At 37.5% G+C, this 22,660-nt stretch overlaps 1 protein-coding gene across 1 annotated transcript in view; it reads right to left on the reverse strand.

Moving 5' to 3' along the window:
• LOC149800611 (solute carrier family 12 member 2-like) overlaps positions 1–22,660 on the reverse strand; it is a 202,134-nt gene that overhangs the window by 41,316 nt on the left and 138,158 nt on the right. Inside the window, exons 15-17 of the mRNA XM_089954605.1 lie at positions 20,161–20,304; positions 19,293–19,399; positions 9,600–9,721 (exon numbers count right to left, since the gene is read on the reverse strand). Of these exons, the coding sequence (XP_089810731.1) occupies positions 9,600–9,721; positions 19,293–19,399; positions 20,161–20,304 (373 nt within the window). The remainder of the gene's footprint in view (positions 1–9,599; positions 9,722–19,292; positions 19,400–20,160; positions 20,305–22,660) is intronic.

The following is a 22,660-nucleotide window of genomic DNA, read 5'->3' on the forward strand; positions in this document are numbered from 1 at the left end:
TGTCATCTTGGCACCATTTTCATTTAGGACAAACTGCCATCATAAGAAGTCTTATGGTTAAAACTCCAGGTCGTAATTGTGGATTGTGGGGTCGTTCATTTAGGAGGATTTGTGACAACAAGTTTTTTAAGACAGTCATTATGGCAGTGATTTCTCAAATTACAACTCACATCATTTTCATTTAGCGCCAATTACCATAGGTATTGTTGGAAGTCTATAACTGAATGTTCATATATTCATCATTTTTGGAGAGGAGTAGAGATAATATATTTATGATATGACTTTCCATTCATGAGTAGCAATCATTTTCAAGATGGTTGTGGTGGTGGCCATGCTGGACATCACTTAAGACCAACTGGACATCATAAAAAGTCAACTGGTGTAAACTCCATGTCAACATGTCTTACTGTTCAAGTAGAGCTGTGACAACAAGTTTTTCAAAGATGGCTGCCATGGTGGCCATACTGAATGTCAGGTTAGCATCATTTTATTTAAGACCAGCTATTAGTCTTTTAGTGAAACCCCCATGCTGATAAAACCATACATTCAGGAGGAATGATAACAGGATTTTCAAGATTACTGTTAGGTCAGTACCATTTTTATTTAGGACCAACTAGACAGCACAAAAAGTCTTTTAACCAAAACCCAATGTTGATTTCCATTCAGGAGGAGTGTGAATAACAAGATTTTCAAGATGGTCACTGTTGTGGCCATGTTGGATATCATAGTGGTACCATTTTCATTCAGGACAAACTAGATGATGGGATGTGTGTGTAAAGTTACATGTGTGTGTAAAGTTTCAATGTAATCCTGCAGGCAGTTTACAAGCAGAAAAAAACAAACTTGGGCAAACAGATGGACAGACAATGGACACTGGATGGCAGACTGATGACAGGCCATCCCATATGCTCTTCTGGACTATGACCTAAAAATGCAAATGAATCCATTTAAAGCTTGGATCTGACAAAATGAAGAATATATTAAAGCAATGATCCAGGCAGGATAATACACAAAATATAATAAAGCATGGACTTAGAGAGGATAATACAAAAAATATATTAAGCAACGACTTTGAGAAGATAATATATGAGATATAGTCAAGCACTGATTGAGAAAAGATAAAACACAAGATATAATAAATTGCCGATTTAGAGAGGATAATAAAAAAAATATAATAAGCCACTGATTTAGAGAAGATAATACCAAAAATATACTAAAGTACTGATTTAGAGAGGAGAATGCACAAATTATAACAAAGCACAGACTAAGAGAAGATAATGCACAAGATATAATAAAGCAAGGAATTAGGATATTACACAAAATATAGTAAAGCAGAGACTTAGGATAATACACAAAATATAATAAAGCATAGATTTAGGATAATACGCAAGATATAATAAAGCATAGACTTATGATAATGAACAAGATATAATACACAAGTCATTTAGGACAATACAATGTATTTTGAGTTCAAATGAAATTAATTTAGTAGAAAATCAATGTACCAAAGGACATCAGAGTCGAATGCGTACATATACATGGAGTAGAAAATTAGCTTACCAAATATGTCAAAGCCAAATGCATACATGAACATGTGGAATGTCAAAGCCAAATGTATACGTGTACATGTAGAAAATTAACCTGTCAAATGATGTCAAAGCCAAATGCATACATGTACATGTGGAATGTCAAAGCCAAATGCATACATGTACATGTAGAAAATTAACCACCAAATGAACAGAAGGAGTAGAAAATTAACATACCAAAGGACTTCAGAGCTGAATATGTATGTGTATATGGAGTAGTAAATTAACCAACCAAAATGATGTCAGAGCCAAATGTGTACATATATGTGGAGTAGCAAGTAAACATGCCAAATGATGTCACAGTCAAATCTGTACATATACATAGCAAGTAAACATACCAAAAAATGTCAGAACAATTCAACTGAAAGAAGTTTCTGTGAAGAAGAAATTGTAGGCATACTATTGACAATGGATCCAAGTTTTGGAAATATGCAATAGCTTAGAAGTACAACCACAACCTAACACTTCAGTTCTCCCAAGCTTGATATCAGCAACAAAAGTGCTTAATTTTGTCTGCCTGCTAAGGTGGAATAATTGAATACATCAGTGTAGAATAGGAAATAATGGCATCAGTGCAAATTACTAAATAATGGCATCGGTGTAGGATACGAAATAATGGTCTTGGTGTAGTATGGAAATAATGGCAATGATGTAGGATAGGAATTAATGGAAATGGTGTAGGATAGGAAATAATGGAAATGGTGTAGGAGAGGAAATAATAGCAATGGTGTAGGAAAGGAAATAATGGCATCAGTGTAGGACTGGAAATAATGGCAATGGTGGTTGGATAGGATATAATGGCAATGGTGGTAGGATAGGAAATAATGGCAGTGGTGTAGGATAGGAAATAATGGGAGTGGTGTAGGATAGGAAATAATGGCAGTGGTGCAGGATAGGAAATAATAGCAATGGTGTAGGATAGAAAATGTTTGCATCAGTATAGGATAGGAAATAATGGCATCAGTGTAGGATAGGAAATAATGGCATTGGTGTAGGGTAGGAAAATTTTGTATCGGTGTAGGATAGAAAATAATGGCAATGGTGTAGGATAGGAAATAATGGTAATGGTGTACCATAGGAAATAACAGCAATGGTGTAGGATAGGAAATAATGGCAATGGTGTACCATAGGAAATAACAGCAATGGTGTTGGATAATTGCATGGGTATAGGATAGGAAATCATGGCATTGGTGTAGGATAGGAAATAATGGCTTTGGTGTACAATAGGAAATAATGGCATTGGTGTATGATAGCAAAATTCCACACAAAGGCCAGAATCTGGCATCAGACACAAGTCAGGGCCAGAATTTAGCATCAGACATGAGACTGTGCCATGCATCTAATGCAAAATTTTGATCCCATGGGTGTAAGTTTCCTATCCTAGAGTGAAGCATAATGATGGATTCTTTTTCTCACATTTCTGAACAAAAGATTGAGGGCCAAATTAAAAATTGTGTATTGTGAATACTGCTGTAACTTTCAAATGACAGAACACCCACTGTAAATTTCCTTACCTTATGACAGAGGGCAAAAAAGAAGGTTTAAGCTGAAAAATTCAGTGTAAACTTTCAGTGACGTTTAAATGAATTTTAGCTAACAAAATACAGCAGTTGAAACTGGTATGTTAATAGTCCTACAAAGCATCTGATTTGTGTACCGCAGATGGCCTGAGCAAAAATACAAACATGAAAGGTTTCTGAGGTAATAGCCTCAGAAACTCACATCTGACCACCATCCACTGGCATGTATAATATCAGTCATGGAACAGTTACACTCAAATGCTGGTGGTGACTGCCTTAACCTCATGGTCTTGTACACACAAGAAACTAATTTGGTCTTGTCAGTTCTTTATGTACACAGGAAAATCATTTGGTCTTGTTTGTTCTTGATACACACAAGAAAATCATTTGATCTCGTTAGTTCTTTATGTACAAAAGAAAATCATTTGGTCTTGTTAGTTCTTTGAATGTTTAGTGAATAACTTGTCATATGAAGCTTTCAAATGAGCATGTTTCTACTCACTGCATTTGGAGAAAAATCCTCTTGACATGTGTTTCTACTTGCAGCACTGGAAGAAAACTCCACTCATCATGTGTTTCTACTCTCAGCACTGGGAGAAATCTTCACTTCCCTTCATATTATTTCTGAGCTACAATCCTTTTTTGCCCAAATGATTCTGTTTGAAATTGTTTTCCCACTTGAGATGAAGCCAGGCATGCAGGTCCAATAATTCCAAGCACTGATGAAACACCTGCCTTCATAGCTGCTTCAGCAAGTGAGGAAAGACTATGATTTTCCTTTGAGTTTCAATTGCTAAATTTAACAGATCATTTATCTACAAATTGTTCACACTTACAATCAGGACAAGATGGCACTACACTGCTTTCTACAACACTTTTGGGACCAAAGAGCTTAGAGGATGGTGCATGCATCTGGACTCTACCAAGTCATCAAAAGAACTTTGACTGCCCAGACTTTTGGATATGGGACTGAACAGATAAAGGCAGGTAGCTTTACACCGAATAGTTGAGTAGCTGACCTGTCAGTGCAGATCCATCTAAATTCCAAGTATGAACAGACCATACAGTTTAGTTGATTTCATCTGGACAGAGTTTGCCTGGAATGTGCATTTGTCTTTGAATACAGCACTTGTCAAAATCCTAAATCAGAAGACAGAAGCTTGAGGATCTGGTGTTCCCTTATCTTCTAATGCAATTCGCCTCATTGGATTTATTAGATGAAAGAAGAATGATCTTTGTAGACCGCATCTCCTGCCACAACAAAAAATGTATTCACTATGGCTTTCATCCTCAGCAGCCTGATGCATAAGGAATGGTTATCAAGGCACCACACCCTACTGACTTCCCAACACAAGAACAGGAGGTGGGAATACCAACCTGCCATAATGGAATCTGTGCCTTGATTCTCTGAGGCTGAATCCACATAAGCCAGACAATAGGACAAAAGAATCATCTGCAATTTCTTCATAAATATGCAGTCCAAAATGATGATATCTCCTGACCCAGTGAGGAAATATATAAGGTTAAAAGTTTCCAGGCTGAGGTGTGATTCACTGAAAGAACAGTAGACACCATAGCGATGATTTTCAAGGCACATTCTTCAGGAAGACAGACCCTGTTCACATACATTTTAAACTCCATAGCCAAGCAGGTAAAATCTTTAGATCAGACAATATCGGATTTATCTTGCTGACAATGGTTCCTAGGTGGAACAAAAAAGATTTCATGTCTTAATCTAAAGTGTAGTAAATCATCCAAGTGGCTGGAAGTGATGAATTCGGTGGTGGTTCAGATGCGACTCTGTCTATAATTCAGACCAAAAGGGACACTACTAGATAATAACTTAATATACTAAACATACCAGGTCAAGTACTTAGATGAGCCAAAGTACTATAGACCTTAAAGAGGGTAAATAAAGATGTATACTGCAAAGATAAAGTAATACAGGGTGAATTCTTCATCTCAAATGGAACTGAATGATAAACATACAGTAATATATCTGGAGTCTACTTCCTTGGGTGAGAAACAGACAGAAACACACAGTAATACAGCTGGAGTCTACCTCCCTGTGCATGAAATAGTAACATAGCTGGAGTAGACTTCCCTGTGTGAGAAATAGACAGAAATAAAGCTGGAGTATACTTTCCTGTGTGAGAAATAAACATAAATAAAGCTGGAGTATACTTCCCTGTGTGAGAAAAAGATGGTAAGATAACGGGAGTCTATGTCCCTGTGAGAGTCTGCTTCCCTGTGAGTGAAAATATATTAAAGAATCACTCCAAATATCAAATGGCACATATAAAATTTTGTTTTGCAAGGTCTCCAAAGGAACAAACTTCCCAGTACAAGCAAAAGTAGAAACTTATGTATGGATAGGATTTAGTCCAAACTTTTCTCTACATGGGGAGATTACTCCTGTCTTGACTTAAACCTACATGGGCAGGTGACGTTTTGTTGCTAACACATGTTTGGGAGGGCTGGGTTTGCCAGGAAGCAATTATATTCCTAGTGTATTATGCTTGTGCAATGAATTCAAAGAAAAAATTTAAATGGTAATATCATTTCAGACATGGAGGAAAACTACTAAAAACCTAAATGGTACACCTAAACCTGTTAGAAAGATTTCAAAGCACAATGGCATGAAGAGTCTCATCAGTCATCTCCAAAAACTGAATGCAATTACAATTTATTTATGAATACAGTGGCCCCTCACTATAAAGCACCTCATAATACCACAATCCTTCAGTACAGAACACTTCATTATAGCACTCATTCATTATAAAACACCTCAGTATAACACAATCCACACTTAAAGGTCCTCAGTATAGTACAATTCCTAATTATAAAACACCTCAGTATAGCAGCACAATCTCTCACTAACAGCATCTCAGTATAGTACAATTTCTCACTATAAAACACCTCAGTAGAACACAATCCCTCACTTATAGCACCTCAGTATAGTACATTTCCTAACTATAAAACTCAGCATAACTTAATCCCTCACTATATAATACATCACAGCATAACTCCTCACTATAAATCATCTCATTATAGCACAATCCCTTGCTATAAAGTACCAAATTATAGCAATACCTCACTATAAAGCACTAAATTACAACACAATCCCTCACTATAAAGCACCTCAGTGTAGCATAATTCACTAAAAAGCACCTCAGCAGAGCATGGTTTCTATAAAAAAAACAAGTGTGGCCATGCATCCAAATTATGTGATACATTTTCATGTTATGTAAGGTGACCTCTAATGTGACAGTGTACATTTGTAAGAATAGCATTAAAGTGAAAATCTTGGGATAAGGTAACCCACTTGTAATGAGGCACAGTTATAAGAGCAGCACCACTGTGACAGTGACTTGGTACAAGCTGACATCACTTGTAACGGTGTACAGTTATAAAAACAGTTATTACAGTGAGGAACTCGGTATAAGTTGGTATCACCTTGAATGGGGTGCAGTTATAAGACATCATTAGAGTGAGGTATCTGGTCTACAAGTAACCCAAACTGTGACAGGGTACATTTATAAAAGAAGAATTACAGTAATGAACTCGGTATAAGGTCATTTTCCTTATGATTGGTTAGTTTTATCAACAGCATTAAAGTAAAGAACATGGTACACTGATGACCTCAACTGTGTCAGGGTACAGTTGTAAGAACAGAATTATAATGAAGAACATGGTACACAGGTGACCTCAACTGTGTCAGGGTACAGTTGTAAGAACAGAATTATAGTGAAGAACATCGTACACAGGTGACCTCAACTGTGTCAGGGTACAGTTGTAAGAACAGAATTATAATGAAGAACATGGTACACAGGTGACCTCAACTGTGTCAGGGTACAGTTGTAAGAACAGAATTATAGTGAAGAACATCGTACACAGGTGACCTCAACTGTGTCAGGGTACAGATGTAAGAACAGCATTAAAGTGAAGAACGTGGTACACAGATGACCTCAACTGTTGTTGCAGTTGTAAGAACAGAATTAAAGTGAAGAAAATGGTACACAGGTGACTTCAACTGTGTCAGGGTACATTTGTAAGAACAGAATTATAGTGAAGAACATGATACACAGATTACTTCAACTGTGTCAGGGTACAGTTGTTAGAACAGCATTGAAGTGAAGAACATGGTACACAGATGACATTAACTGTGTTAGGGTACAGTTATAAGAACAGCATTAAAGTGAAAAACATGATACACAGATGACTTCAACTGTGTCAGGGTACAGTTGTAAGAACAGCATTGAAGTGAAGAACATGGTACACAGATGACTTCAACTGTGTCAGGGTACAGTTGTTAGAACAGCATTGAAGTGAAGAACATGGTACACAGATGACATTAACTGTGTCAGGGTACAGTTTTAAGAACAGAAATAAAGTGAAAAACATGATACACAGATGACTTCAACTGTGTCAGGGTACAGTTGTTAGAACAGCATTGAAGTGAAGAACATGGTACACAGATGACATTAACTGTGTTAGGGTACAGTTATAAGAACAGCAATAAAGTGAAAAACATGATACACAGATGACTTCAACTGTGTCAGGGTACAGTTGTTAGAACAGCATTGAAGTGAAGAACATGGTACACAGATGACATTAACTGTGTTAGGGTACAGTTATAAGAACAGCAATAAAGTGAAAAACATGATACACAGATGACTTCGACTGTGTCAGGGTACAGTTGTTAGAACAGCATTGAAGTGAAGAACATGGTACACAGATGACATTAACTGTGTCAGGGTACAGTTGTTAGAACAGAATTATAGTGAAGAACATGGTACACAGATGACTTCAACTGTGTCAGGGTACAGTTATAAGAACAGCATTAAAGTGAAAAACATGATACACAGATGACTTCAACTGTGTCAGGGTACAGTTGTTAGAACAGAATTATAGTGAAGAACATGGCATACAGATGACCTCATCTGTGTCAGGGTACAGTTGTAAGAAAAGAATTATTGTTAGGACCACAGTATATAGTGACCTCACTTGTGACAGGGCATAATAGTGTTATATTATGATAACATGGTAATTTACAAGCAACTGAAAAGCATCATGGACCAATATCTATAAAACTATTATGTGCCTGAAGATGAGGATCTTGCAGTTGTTTACTGGAAATCATATATTAACAAAACTTGATTAAACCATATGTGCTGGTCTCTTATGTGAGAGAAATATCACTTTGCACTGTGTGGTTCCACTTATACACAAGAAAATTGGAGAAACAATTAAGCTGCATATGTGGAGACTGAAGGTTGATCAATTTAGGTAGTGAAGTAAGGTGAAAACAATGTTTGAACTGTGGCATAAGCATCCAAAACATTGGCTCAAACAGAGAAATTGTGTATTTAAAACAAGAGGACCAACTAGGGCTGAGAATACTCACCTGGCTGACATCTGATAAAAAGTCATATTAGGATTTGTCTATGTTTAGTAACAGGAACCATGTTGGCAAAAAGTTTAGAAAAGTGAGGGGCCTTCAGTGTGGATGAAATTGGTCCAGAGATTTTCTTCAAAAAAATTATTTAAAAAGTAGCTGCTGATAAATGCTGGATGCTGGATCATTCCATAAGCTCTAATGCTGTGGCATATTTAAGGGATATAAAAGTCTTCATTTTTTAAAAAGTCATTCTGCCTGTCTCTTACTTTGACATTCCCTCTTTTCCTTTTTATTTGTCATACACAATCCTTTTCTTTTTCATTTATTCCCCATCATCTTCTGCCTTTCGACCCTGATCAATCCTTATATATGGCCTTTGTTTTTATACACATTATGCATGGACTGTAGCTTGATGTCTGGTGTACACATTACTAATTTATTTGCTAATTTGTGACACTAATAGTCCACCACAGTTTCTGGTGTGATAATTAGACAATTCATCAACCCATATTAGATTCAAAGCAGTTCCTTATGATTACCTTAAGACAGAACATGTTTTTAAATTATTCAACAAGTACCAGAACCCAACTGTTATATGATCATTATTTCATAGACAGTGAATAGACCACAAAGTATTTACAAGCATAGCAATGCATTAAATATATTGCAAATAATTGATAGGTATGTCAGATTGTTCATTTTAATTTTTTTCTGTGTGCAGTTGAATCAGATTCATCTGCACTCTATATATAATAGGATTTATATAACACCTATCAGCATCTATATATAGACGTTAAACCAGATTCCTGACCCTTGGACAAATGGATCCCTAGGTTTGCCCCTTTGGTGATCTAAATAAATGACTTTTAAGATTAACTCCCAAACCTCTAGAATTCCAAGACCAAACTCCAAGCTTATGTCAGTGTTATTTTTGTATGTATAAGTTCATTACAGTGATGAAAACAGAAATGGCAAAATCACAATCTAGTATAATATTTAAACTATATAGAAGATTTTTCGTTACTGGGTTAAGGAGCTTGCTATCTGACACATGATATATGATTTATCGTGCTCAAAAAAGTATATCCATACCATCGTAGTTTGTTTCCTCTGACTCCCTCTGGTCAACGGTCTCTTCATCAAAGTGGGGCTGATGGTAAAAGCCATCCTTCATTCTCATTATGCCCACCCCCAGCTCCATGTCAAAAGCATCACTACAAAGAGATACCAATTTTTTTATAGTAAAATATGTTTCTTTGAAAATACGTTACCTAATCATAGGAGAACTATCACTACCTCGCAAATCCAGCACTCCCAGATACTACTTATAGCTCAAGGGAGCTAAAAGTTGTCTGCCGACCCACTGGTGGTCAGGCACAGTGATCTCCCCTTACATATAAGACTTGGCCGCAAGGTGTAAGGATATGTTAGTTATTACTGGAGCAGAAGGCACACTCGCTATGGATGTAACTGCGGGGAGGCTGTATGTGTATTATGATTAAGTATTTTCGAAGAAACATATTTTACGATAAGAAATTAATTTCTTCTTCGAATAAATTACCCAATCATAATACCTTAGGAGAATAAGGAAGAGGTTGAGGGAGGTACATCCTCTTACCCAGAGATAAAATCTCTGATCCCCTAAGGTATGAAAGACAGCTTCTAAGTAGCCCGACTGGAGGAGACTCCATATGGCTTCAAAAGGGAAAAAACTTCCCCCTTGCAAATCCAGTGGAAGTTATGAAGCTGTTTCTTAAGAAGCTGTCAATCGACCTGGAAATGTGGCCTGCTGAGCTGTGTATGTCAGTCCTACCAGATTGAATTGGGCCCTTAGGGATGACAAATCAAGGAGATAAAAGCCAGAAAGTGTGGACTCCGATCTCCATCCCACAGCCTGAATGATGACGGTTAGAAAACAGTTCTGTTCAAAAGCTAGGTTGGTGGCAACTGCCCTAACCTCATGAGCCAAAATGTGTTAAAAAGTTAACTGAACCGGGGTTATTTCCCTGTATGCTGAGCGAATAACTCACTTGATCCAGGATGAGATATTCTGAGCTGATATATCGTCTTGACCTGATTTAAGACAGAAAAAAATCATGATCTCCCTCACACTGGCTCCGTTCAATTAAGGTACCACTTCAAAGATATGACAAGGTCTTGTAAGTGGTCTTCAGTTGAAGTGTCCAGATGAGACAGGTTTCATGAGAAAAGACTGGTTACCTGTGGAAGGGTGATGATTCTTGGTGATGAAAGAGGATGCTTTCATAAGAAATACTGACCCATTTTGTTGAAACTGCAGGTATTTGGGATCTGAGGACAGAGATTGTATTTCACTACTTCTGCCTGCTGTTACTAAGGCGATGAGGAACCAGGGCTTGTAGGAAAGGTGCACCAGAGATGCAACTGATTCAAAAAGGTTCTTGTTCAGCCCAATTAATACCCAAGTTAGGTTCCCCTTGAGGTAGTGGGTTTATGTTAGGCCGTGTATGCTCAAAGTTGCAAGGAGATCGGATACGTCCTTGTTTTATCCAATATCTTCACGCCCATGATGACAAAAGGAGTCAGCTATCGTTGAGTGATACCTTTTGATCATACTCTGAGCTTATTTTCTCCCTTCGAAGAGCCAAGGATGAAATTAGCTATCTGCTATATCGATGCCTGGAGAGGTAAGATATGTTCATTGTGCACCATTGGGTGCTAAGTGCCATTTGCCTTCATATTCTTTAGACCAGAGGGCCGTTGCGCCTGAGCAATTCTCTCCACTACTGGTCGCGAGAATCATTTGTGCATGAGAGCCTGTTTGATGTGATCCAGACATGCAGGTCCAGGAGCTCCAGGCAGGGATGAACAACTGCCGTGATGGTTGTTTGAATAGAGGGAAGACCCAAATCTTCCACAGGGTTTCTGATGCCAGATTGATGAGGTCGTCGATCCATGACTTCCCTTGTTTGCTGTATCACTTGGAATCAGAGGTATTGGTGGTTGGTGTATGAGTTAAGATTGGTCCAATTCAATGATTGGGCATCCACTGCCCAAGCTGATGGGTCCAGGATGGGAGAGACAAAGAATGGGGTTTGGCATTCCTATTGTCGCAAACAGGCCTACCAATGAATGATCACATCAGGTACAGATCTGCATGAGAACCAAGGGATAGAGAGACCATTCCTTCTGTACAAGTCAACTGTTCTGTGATGACGGGACGATCAGTGTGCAGAGGAGTCCCGGGACATGGTGAACTTGAAATTCTTGTTGATGACAAGACCACTTCAACAAGTTGCACACCATGATGCAAAGGACTGGTGACTGGGATCCTTGTTATTGAAGATAATCACCACTGTAGGATTGAGTTCCTCCTTGTTGTTTGAGACAGGTCCCACACCATGATGCCAAGGTCTGGGGACTGGGACTGGGATCCTCCTTGTTGCTTAAGATAAACCAACATTGTAGTCTAGAGATAATCCTTGCTGTTGAGAAAAGTCACCACTGTAGATATGTCAGACAGAATGAGAACTCCCTTGGCCTCTTAAGTATTCTTGTCTCTAATGAAAAGCTTCCACATTGGCTGTCATCTCCTGAACAATTGAGATGTAAATGTCGTTCCTGGGGAGGTTATGCACCACTGGTGTCCCAAAATGATGCTAGTGGGCAGGTTCCCCGCCTTCTGTACTTGCATCGGTACTGCCTCTAATCTTGAGTGGGTTGACGTGTAGATGTATACCCACTGTAAGCTTAGTTAAGCTGCTCCAAGTTCTGCTGATGGTGCCTCAAATTGGTGCAGATGTTGAGAGGATGGTCCAGTGGGCCAACTTGAAGACTCGTGCAGACAAAAACCATAGCAATGCAGCAGAAGGCAACTGAGGACCATGATGTCTGCTGCTGCATTAAGCAATCCAACGTGGATAGAATTCCTCGAAAGAAAGGTGCCACCATGGGTCGTTTCAATGTCCAATCCTGAGAAAGACAAAGTATGGTGTCTTTTTTCTTAAGTCCATACCTAAGTGAATGAATCTTTGAGATGCTACTAGTTCGGATTTTTTCTTGTTAATGAGAAATCTAGAATGGTAACAAGGACCATCATGACTGGTTACAGCTTGCTGTTGCAGCAGGATGCTGTCCAGGTAAGCCGAGGTTGCTGCCATTGAAATGGTACAGGTATGTGCCATTACTCGATTCATCAGATGAGGGAAGACCCCAGGGCCAATGAGGAGACTCAAATGGGGTGCTTGGAATTGATATATGATGTTGTATACAATTGTCAGGAACATCCTGTGAGCCTTTGAAGAGACATGAAGGTATGTGCCATTTAAGCCCAGAGTGAAGGCAAAGTCTCCCTTGTGGATATTATTCAAAATGCTCTGTATGGTTCCTGGAAAAATGGAAAAATGACTGAGGGTGTTTTGGTGCTGTATCCATATGGTATTTGATTGGTGGAGCTATGATAGGATGGCTTTCAGAGGTTCGAGTTCTATGGGTGACCCTTGGGTCCTTTTGTTGAATTTTGATACTATCCCTGTATTGACACTGTGGTTGCAGAGGGAGGGAAACATTTATCATTGATGGCTTGTTAGCGTACTCATCCATTGGGACGTTAAGCAGAGTGGTAGAGGACCAAGGTCATGTTCTTAGCTTAAGATTGACTCCATGTATGCCTTGGGTGTTCTGTGTGGAGTTTTAAGATAAGGTATGTTACGATGGTTTGAAGATAACATGGGAAAATAAAAGTTCTACAGCGAATTACGTTAATGATATTGTGCACTAAATCTGAAGTGTAAACAAAGGCCATCTGATCCATGTGTAAAGAGTATGGCTATGTTACCCCCAATTCGGCAAGATCACTGTCAATGTTGGGGTACTGAATGATTAACTGGTGGGAGTGTCCGTGTAGAACTGCTAACAAACTGATGATAAAGGTGGGCCAGAAAGTCCATAACGCTGCGAAGACTGTGAACATAACTAAGTCAGAACTGACCTTACGCCAGAAGTTAGATTGCTCCGCCTACCTAACACGTGACTTGATGTCTTAACCTCCGATAAACATTCTGTGAAAATGGCGGGCGTGATAACATTAAAAGATATACCAAACGATATTGGTAAGCAATATTTGCCATATGAAACAACACTGAGACAGAGACAGAAAGCGAAAGCATTTATTCACCGCTTGCACTTCTCTAAGTAACATCGGTATGCGGAGAACTCGCCACCACGTATCTGGAGAAATCACCCCAGAGTTGTTGGAGAAGTCATCCCAAAACTTGTCACTCAAATAACCTTTTTATAACAGAATTAAGTCATCTTTTATGTGATTCATATTTATATTTATATTTTTTTCTTTATATATATGCGATGACAAAAGAGATAATAACTAAATTAAAGCAATATCATTGTAATATTTATAAGGACGAAATTAAGTCTGTATATAATCTAATGAATGACGACAGTATAGTGATTAAAAAGGATGATAAGTCAAACACTATTATTATTGTGAATCAAGATGATTATGTTAAAGAAGCTGAACGTCAATTAGAAATTAAATAAAAAAATTCAACATGCATTAATGTCATCGCTAAAAATAATAATTCCGTATATGAGGAATTTGATACTTTCCCTCTTAACATACGTACACCTCAAAAATAATAATTTCGTATATGAGGAATTTGATACCTTCCCTCTTAACATACGTACACTGCAATTATACATATTACCCAAAACTCATACAAATCCTGACCATAATTTACCTTTACATTTTCCAGGACGACCCATTATATCAAGTTGTAGTTCATATATTGAAAACCTATCCAAATTTATAGTGTTTTACAACCTTTAATGAAATCACTTCCTTCATACATTAAAGATACAACTACTTTCATTAAAAAGTCGAAGTCTATTCCACATCTATCTGATAATTTCAATCCTAGAATGTAACATCACAATATACCAACATTCTGCATGCAGATGGTATTGAAGCGTGCAAATATTTTCTTGATAACAATCCTAATAATAGCACACTATCTAGCGAAGATAATTGTAAAATAATAAAAACTTATCTTGGAAATAATTGTTTTCAATTTAATAATACGAATTACATACAGATAATGGGTATTAATATGGCTCCTATATACTCTTCCCTTTCATGGGTGAATTAGAAAAGGATTTTATTCAAAACGAAAAGTTCAATCCATCTCTTTGGTTTAGATTTTTAGATGACATATTTATGATCTGGAAGTATTCAAATGAATAACTGAAAAAAATTATTGATCGCCTAAATCATTTTCACCCAACGATTAAATTTACTTATACTGCATCTAGTACGCATGTTTGATTTTTACTTGTAAATGCAATAAAAAATATTGATAACACTATCTCCACAAATATTATTAAAATGCATCTAATGATCTGAAGAGCAGAGCAAAAGGGACAGATAACACTTATTTTTCGTTAAGTACAAAAGCGGAGTTGATAAAATGTAAAAGTTGAAAAACTGCAAATTTTATAAATTTAATAAGTTATTAAGTTGAAGAAAAACAACAATAAATAAAGCCATAAACATGTGGCGACATCTCAGAATTACAATATATGATCCTTGGGGCGACTTCTCCAGGCGAAGTGGGGCAACTTCTCTGAACAGTTGCGAAATTTGAAAATATATACAATAGCCGAGTCAATATCGACAGAAGCAGCTAGTCGGAGGAAAATGGCGGAAATAAACAGTGTCTGGAGGTGTGTATAATAGCGCTCGCTGATTGGTCAATCAAGCAGAATGATTGAAAACTGGCAATAGGTCAAGTGTCCATTCGTTATAAGATCAACAGATGCTGGAGCTCTGGTGTAAGTTGATGATGGAGCTGGAAGAGGACATATCTCAGGGGCAGAACCACATCCTCAGTGGAAGTCAGAAGGCAGAAACGTCCGTGCCCTTGTGTAGGACAGAAACAATGATACTAGTAGAATGATCAACATCATCCAGTTGTGTGGACAGGGCTACAGTCCATATAACACATTAAGACTTACCTGGCAAAAAGTGATGTGGTCTATCACTCATTAAACACATAGAACGCCCTGAATTAGAAACCATGACTTCAAGAAAGTCACTGAGTAAAGTGGCTCTTCTTGTGGCAGAGTGTAGAGAAATTGTGAGACGACATCTGAGGTATGAGAATCTACTTGTAGTATCATGCCGCATGAGGTGGTATAAGTTAGAATGGTCCCTGCACATGCCTGTAAAAGTCATGTTTGACATACTGTAAATGCAGGCTGTTATTGATTGAGCCCGTAATATTGATAGGCCATTTTGTGATCCCTAGTATATGGCCTAGGCCAGTTGCAACAGAAATAGGCCATCACAGTGAGGAAGATGTCATTAGCATCATCAGTTGGGATGGGTTATGGTATATTTTATCAATGTATCCTTTCCACTTTGCGAGGTCTCTTGTGACAAGAGTGCGCTTCTTGGCAAGAGTGTAAGTAATAACTAACATATCCTTACACCTTGAGCTAAAAGTAGTATCTGGGAGGGCTGGATTTGTGAGGTAGTGGTATTTCTCCTAAGGTATTATGATTGGGTAATGTATTCGAAGAAGAAACAGCAAAATACAGGATTTTTTCCCACAGATTTTTTTGTTTTTTTATTGGCTATGCAAATCTGTTTTACTGAAAGGTTTGTTTTTGTTTAGTTTGCTTATGGCAGAGAAATACAGAGAGGTCATTTAGTTCTGAGGCAATTGGTGTAAAGTGTCTAGAGGGTTACCCAAGCTCAGTAACGTCATCAATGCCAATGAACAAGTTATACACAGACCTTTAATATCTTTTAACAATTTTGAAGAAAAAGTGACACATGTGACGGGCAAGAATCTGAGACTACATGAGCAAATTTTTTATTTGGGATCTGACAAATCTGATCCTTGACACAAATTGTATTCCTCCCATTATCTTACTCCATGACAGGTCTCAACCTTGACACGGTCTCCACCAAACCACTATTTTTCCTATTCTGCACACATGCATGGAGAACATTCTACTAATCCCACTGCTTAAAAGATGGACTTTGTGAGATAGACTTTGAGATTCTAGCTGCAATGCTCAAGTGTACAAGTGTGTTACTGCATGCATTACAGCACAGCTGCTGCCACCATCCATACACAAGGTACTGCACTTGCTCCTATGTCAGCAAAAAATGTCAAGAAACCCCAGATCTATTGTTGCGTATTATTCCAGCTGCTCACAATCTACACTGATCTACTTTATGATTGCAAAGCATACTATGCCAGCCCGTGATATTCCAGCAGATAAGGATCTGTATTCATAATTTACGATTGCTAGCACACTATGCCAGCCCGTGATATTCCAGCAGATAAGGATCTGTATTCATAATTTACGATTGCTAGCACACTATGCCAGCCCGTGATATTCCAGCAGATAAGGATCTGTATTCATAATTTACGATTGCTAGCATACTATGCCAGCCTGTGATATTCCAGCAGATAAGGATCTGTATTCATAATTTATGATTGCTAGCACACTATACCAGCCGATCAAAATCTACATTAATCTACTTTATGATTGCAAAGCATACTATGCTGGCCCGTGACATTTTAGCAGATCAGGATCTATAGTCATATAATTTATGACTGCTAGGATATTATGCTGGTACACACTATGCCAGCAGATAAACACACCCAATGGGTATCCGGTTACTCGCCTGTTGATAATAGCCTGGGTAATAAAATTAAACATTTCATACCCGTTTAAAATATACAAGTTTTCTGCCAGGGCATGTAAAGGCAGCACTCACTTTAGTTTCAAGTTGACAATCCTATGATTTAACTACAAACACAGGTACTTTTTCAGTGTCAAGTAGAGGTCTGCCTCTTCCAATAAATAACTGGCCTTATTCCCTTAACTTGTTTTCCCATGTGACAACTCTTTCATTGAGCTACAAGTGTGGTACAGTAGCAAGTAACAGGTCATCTGATCTTGCTGCACAACAGTGTTCAGTTTGACTTGAGTAGATTTCACAAACTGTATGATCCAAGTATTATTTACAGAGCTCAAGTTCAGTCTCTTAATCAGTAACAGCATATGACAAGGATATTTATGATGACTTGACCATGACAATTTACTAGATGATGACAGAACTCATCAGAAAATGAGGATGAATTATTGGACTTTGTACCATATGACATAGGTAGTGATATTTACAGGATAGTGTGAATTTAAAATACTGTTGACATCACTTCAGGTTTGTACACATTTAATATAATTTCCCTTTTATTGGGTAACTGTGTAAACAATCATTAAAACTGATGGATACCCAATAGAAGTTTTCTAAACTTTTGCTAGCTTTACCAGTAGATTAGGACCTACACTGATCCAGTGTACGACTGCAAGCACGCTATGCCAGCATATGCTATTGTCTCTTGGATATCTCTGCTCCAAAAAAAGATGTTTTATTAACATGAGCGATGACCAAAATTCACTTTCCTGAATCAGTGATTCGCTGACTACTATGTCAGGTTTCTTATCTGTTCCAACATGCTGTATTAGGGTTTTAATCCCACCAGTGCTTGCTCAGAATGAGGTTTTTTGATCACATAAATATCCTACCTTTTTAATTTCTACTTAGATTCTTATTTATTCAATTTACCTTAACCCTTAGAGTGCTAGATAGTTTTGCAGCACAAGATCCATCAGTGCTGAATCTTTTTAGAAAATAAATGAAAACTGCACTCTACTTTGAAACTGTCTGTGTTTTAATTAGATTTAGTATTTTGCCTTTTCTACATTAATTTTATAACACCAATGAAAAGGGAGGTGACTGGTATCCATTCTGTTTTTGATCATCTTGCATGTACAATGGACTCATGTTCAACATCATTACTGGGTTCAAATCATTCACAGTATCTCCAGTAACACTTTTCCAGCTCCAATAATCTGATATAGTTCAAAACTTTAAAAATCATCATCACTATCATCAGCCAGTATTTCCTGAAGATAAACCATGGTGGGATTCAGCCATTTGTAGTTTTATGGAGTCCATATTTTAAACATGTATTTGTAAAACTTTCTTGATGACTAAAACATTACAACTATGACAGAATGCTTGTTCCAGGGCAAAATGTGCCATTCAAAGCTGAAGTACCCAGCTGTGTAAGCAGTTGCCTACCTGAACAAAAAGACCTCATCTAGTGGCACTACAAGACCTCTACCAGTGGAGCTACAAGACCTTGACCAGCAGTGCGACAAGGACTTCAGTTAAATAAAATCTGTATATTGTGCAAAGTACATTTTGATATGTGAGTCTTTAAACTAATTTGCTGGTCCTGGAGTTCTTGCACATTACTGTTCTCCAAAAGCATGAATTCGTGCACATTTTGCATGATTCCTGCACTTCCGCACCTGGCAGCATCTCTGTGTGCATATATAATGAGATAATGAGTGGTCTGTCAGTTACTGATATAGGTCACAACGTTCTACTCCCATTGCTGTTGTCACATATTGACAACGTGCACTGATTGCAATCCATCGGTTAGCATGCTTATCCATGTGATATTGTGTCCTATGAGTGCCAGAGTAAGTCATGGGGGACAGAAGGCTGTGACCTATATCAGTAACTGTCATCTTAAACACTCATTATCACTCTAAATATGTGTTGTCAATACCAATAAAATTTGGATTATTGCTGTAATTATGGCAACAACTAGAAATTTTGTACTGGTTAAATAATGTAAAGGTTTTACATTTGAGTAGAGTGATATATCTCTATTCTGGCATTGGGTTAGTTCAACTTACTGAATGACATTGAAGTAATTGTACACGACTTCAGGAGGGTCGGTTCTCCATGTGGACTTAAACCCCATAATCAGAATATTTGGTCGCAGCTTGCCAATGCCAACATTCTGAAAGGAACGAGGATTCTGAGTTGTAATTATAACATAATGTGAGATTTATCTTTACCAGCTAGTGATAATAAATGTACAGTGAATATTCATAATCATGTCATAATAATTAACATAAATAATACTGTTGTAGAATATGACTAAAGCCTAACACAATTATAAATTATAATGGCAGCAATAACTTTTGTTGTGAAACAATGCAAGTAAGAAAGAATAAAACCCACATTCAATCCCCCTCCCACCTAGTGGGGCCTTTGGTGGTTGTGTGGTCTAAGGCACTCACATTTGCAAATCACTCACACCTTTCAGTGGGTCAGTGTTTCTTCCTGGATTATTCCTCCTCTGTAATGTATACTGATCACCATATATAGATTATCATGTGCTGAAAAATGGCATTAAACCCCACAAAACCAAACCATTTACCCCCTTGACACCCCATTACGAAATCAACAGCAATAATGTCTGCAGTAACAAGATGGGTAAGTCAAGTAATACAAAATACAATCTCTTATTCAGACAATGATCCAATGCTGTTTAACGCAAGGTTGTCAAAGGTGAATGATTACATCGGACCCATGACATCTTGGGAGGTGCCAGTTGCAAATTAAGTATATACTTTTTTATGGCTGCCTCACAGCAGTTTAATTAAATTTAGAAGTCCCTGTTTCTGAAAGAAACACACACTAACCCTAATCCAAACCTTAACCATAACCCACTTGCCCATCTTCCTGATGCCTTAGGATTATCTGAAAAACCAATACCTGCATGAGACTTCGAGCACCTTGCCTAAAGTCGGGAGCACTAGTGACGCTGTAGAAAGCTTTGATTCTCCGCTTGTGGAACCAGACATACATCTGGTCTTTCCTCCATCTCTTTATATCTTTTAGAGTTGCAGTGGAATCTCCCTGAGAACATGTTAATAAACAAAAATCACCAAATAAATCAAAAGAATGCAAGCACAAAAAGAATACATTGTTTCAAGGATGCATGGAAATGGGGTCTTTGTTCTTTAGGACTGTAAAGTGTCGAATTTTGAATAAGTATTGAACCTTAAAGCTGAATGCATTGAGCATTAAAATTTTATCACATTTACGCCAGAAAAGTCTTTGTGAAGGATCACATCGACCTTTCTTCTCTCCCCCCATGTCAGTGTTAAACTTGAAAGGCCAGCATCTATGACTCATTGAGATTAGACCGGGGCATCGCAACGCTGTCCTAAGAAAGTAAACATTTGAGCTACCAACCATAACCACTTGATAGGAACCCATGTCAAATTATCATTTTCAAAGGGAAGTTGATATGCAACGTAGTTCAGAGTTTCTAGGCTATCCAAAATCTATGAAAGAAATGATTATTTTGGGAAAAATTTAGGAACCGCAACTTACGATGGGTCAGAGTAAATTAAGGTGTACACTTTGGAAGTAATGTGAATTTAAAGTGATGACCTTGGTCGAAATTCTTTAGTCTGAAAATTCCTGAGAGAGAAGTTTGGCTCCGAGGAAGCCTAAAAAAATAGTACTTTCCTTGTTAAACAAGAAAAGGGGACCAGGTGTCTGTCTTGTAAGAAAAGACAGGTTTTAGTGCTAGGACACACAATTTCTGAAAGAGAACTGCATTAAGGTATGCAATTTTAATTTTTAATGTAATTTTCTATTTTTGATTGTTTTATGCAAATCTGTTTGATACAACTAGGATCCATATTATGCATCGTTTATTCAATTTCAAGGAAATCTGTTGATACTAGAGTTGTTATGCAATTTATCTCCTTAATTTTGCAGTTATTAGTTCAACATTAGAATTGATGGATTGCATGCGATCCAAATTTTCGTATGTGTAGGATTTCATAGGGTTTTATGAAATAATTTAATTTGTCTGTTAGGACAATAGTGATTATTGTGAGTTAGCGATAATTGCATATTTATATCTGATTTTGTAATGATTAAATAATCTTGTAGGTTAGGGGTTGCTATGAGCTAGAATTTTGTGAATTTTATGCAATAGTAATCAAGCATGTGGTAGTGTAGGTAAAGAGATACAGTAATGTTAGATACATTGTTCACGTATAAATTTATAGTTGGTCGCTATGAAGCAAGAGTGATGATCTATCAAATTAGGTCAGAATTTATGTTGTGTTTGGATAGCTATTTATGCATCTGAATAACATAAGTGAGGGAATTTTATGTGCGTATAGAAAGTGATCCATATAGAGATTATGGGGTAATTTTATCCTTTAAGGAAACAGCTTTCTGGTAGAGATGGGGCAGTCTGAAGACGGAAGTCCTGAAAGAGATGACACGTTCAGAATAAAAGACTAGGAAGTCCAGAAAGAGATGAAGTGTTCAGAATAGGAAGACTAAAGAGAATAGGAAGACGTGTGATACACGGGTCAAGAAAGGAAGGTGATGCAATCAGTCGTGAACATTGCACTCTTTTCACCACTTGTTATTATGATGAAAACAAATCCAAATTCAACTCTGCTATTAAATTCTGTTCACATAACGATGGTTGAATTGGAGTTGCCACTAATAATTGTTATTGATTATATTTTGTTATTTTTCTTGTCTAAGGGGGCTCATATTGCATTATTTCTTCCCAATAGTCTTGCTCAGTTCTCTGTTTATATTCTATCTATCCACTCACACCAGGCCATAAAATCGAGGGAGGTCATCCCCTTGATAATGCCAGCTGAATCCAATTAACCACCCCTCTTACTAAGTGGGCGACATCACACGGATACATGGTACTAATCATATTGAAAAATGGGAACCAGCCTGGAAATGGGTGAACATAAAATAGAGTATATATTATATGGGTCTAGCTGACCAGGAATGGTTAATAATGTTATGTTTTAGGAAAAAGAATCTTTTGAGAGCTTACCCTAGTTGTAAGTGAAAAAAATAGACATTGTTTTATTGATGGAATTTCAGTCTTTTAACAGTCTTGAGTTTGAAACACTCATTACTAAAATTAGCACCTGACTCTTTGGTGCAGAATTGAAAGCACGTTTCAAACACATGCAGATCCAGAAAATACCACCAAGTTTCATCTTTACTGATAAATATAGGTTTGATCATGAACACACAAAATTTTAGGTTATTGATTTTTTAATATCATGGTGTTTGCATAGGTTTACTATGGGAACTGAATTAGTACCGTGAGTCCTATAGACAGCCACAGCAAAAGAGTGACTCCACATATGCAAGTGCAATTAACTTGAAATGCAATTATATGGTTCTATTTGTGGATAACAAACAAAATTAA

Source organism: Sinohyriopsis cumingii, chromosome 4 (assembly GCF_028554795.1).
Source record: "Sinohyriopsis cumingii isolate HCF-2022 chromosome 4, ASM2855479v2, whole genome shotgun sequence".
NCBI classification, from domain to species: domain Eukaryota; kingdom Metazoa; phylum Mollusca; class Bivalvia; order Unionida; family Unionidae; genus Sinohyriopsis; species Sinohyriopsis cumingii.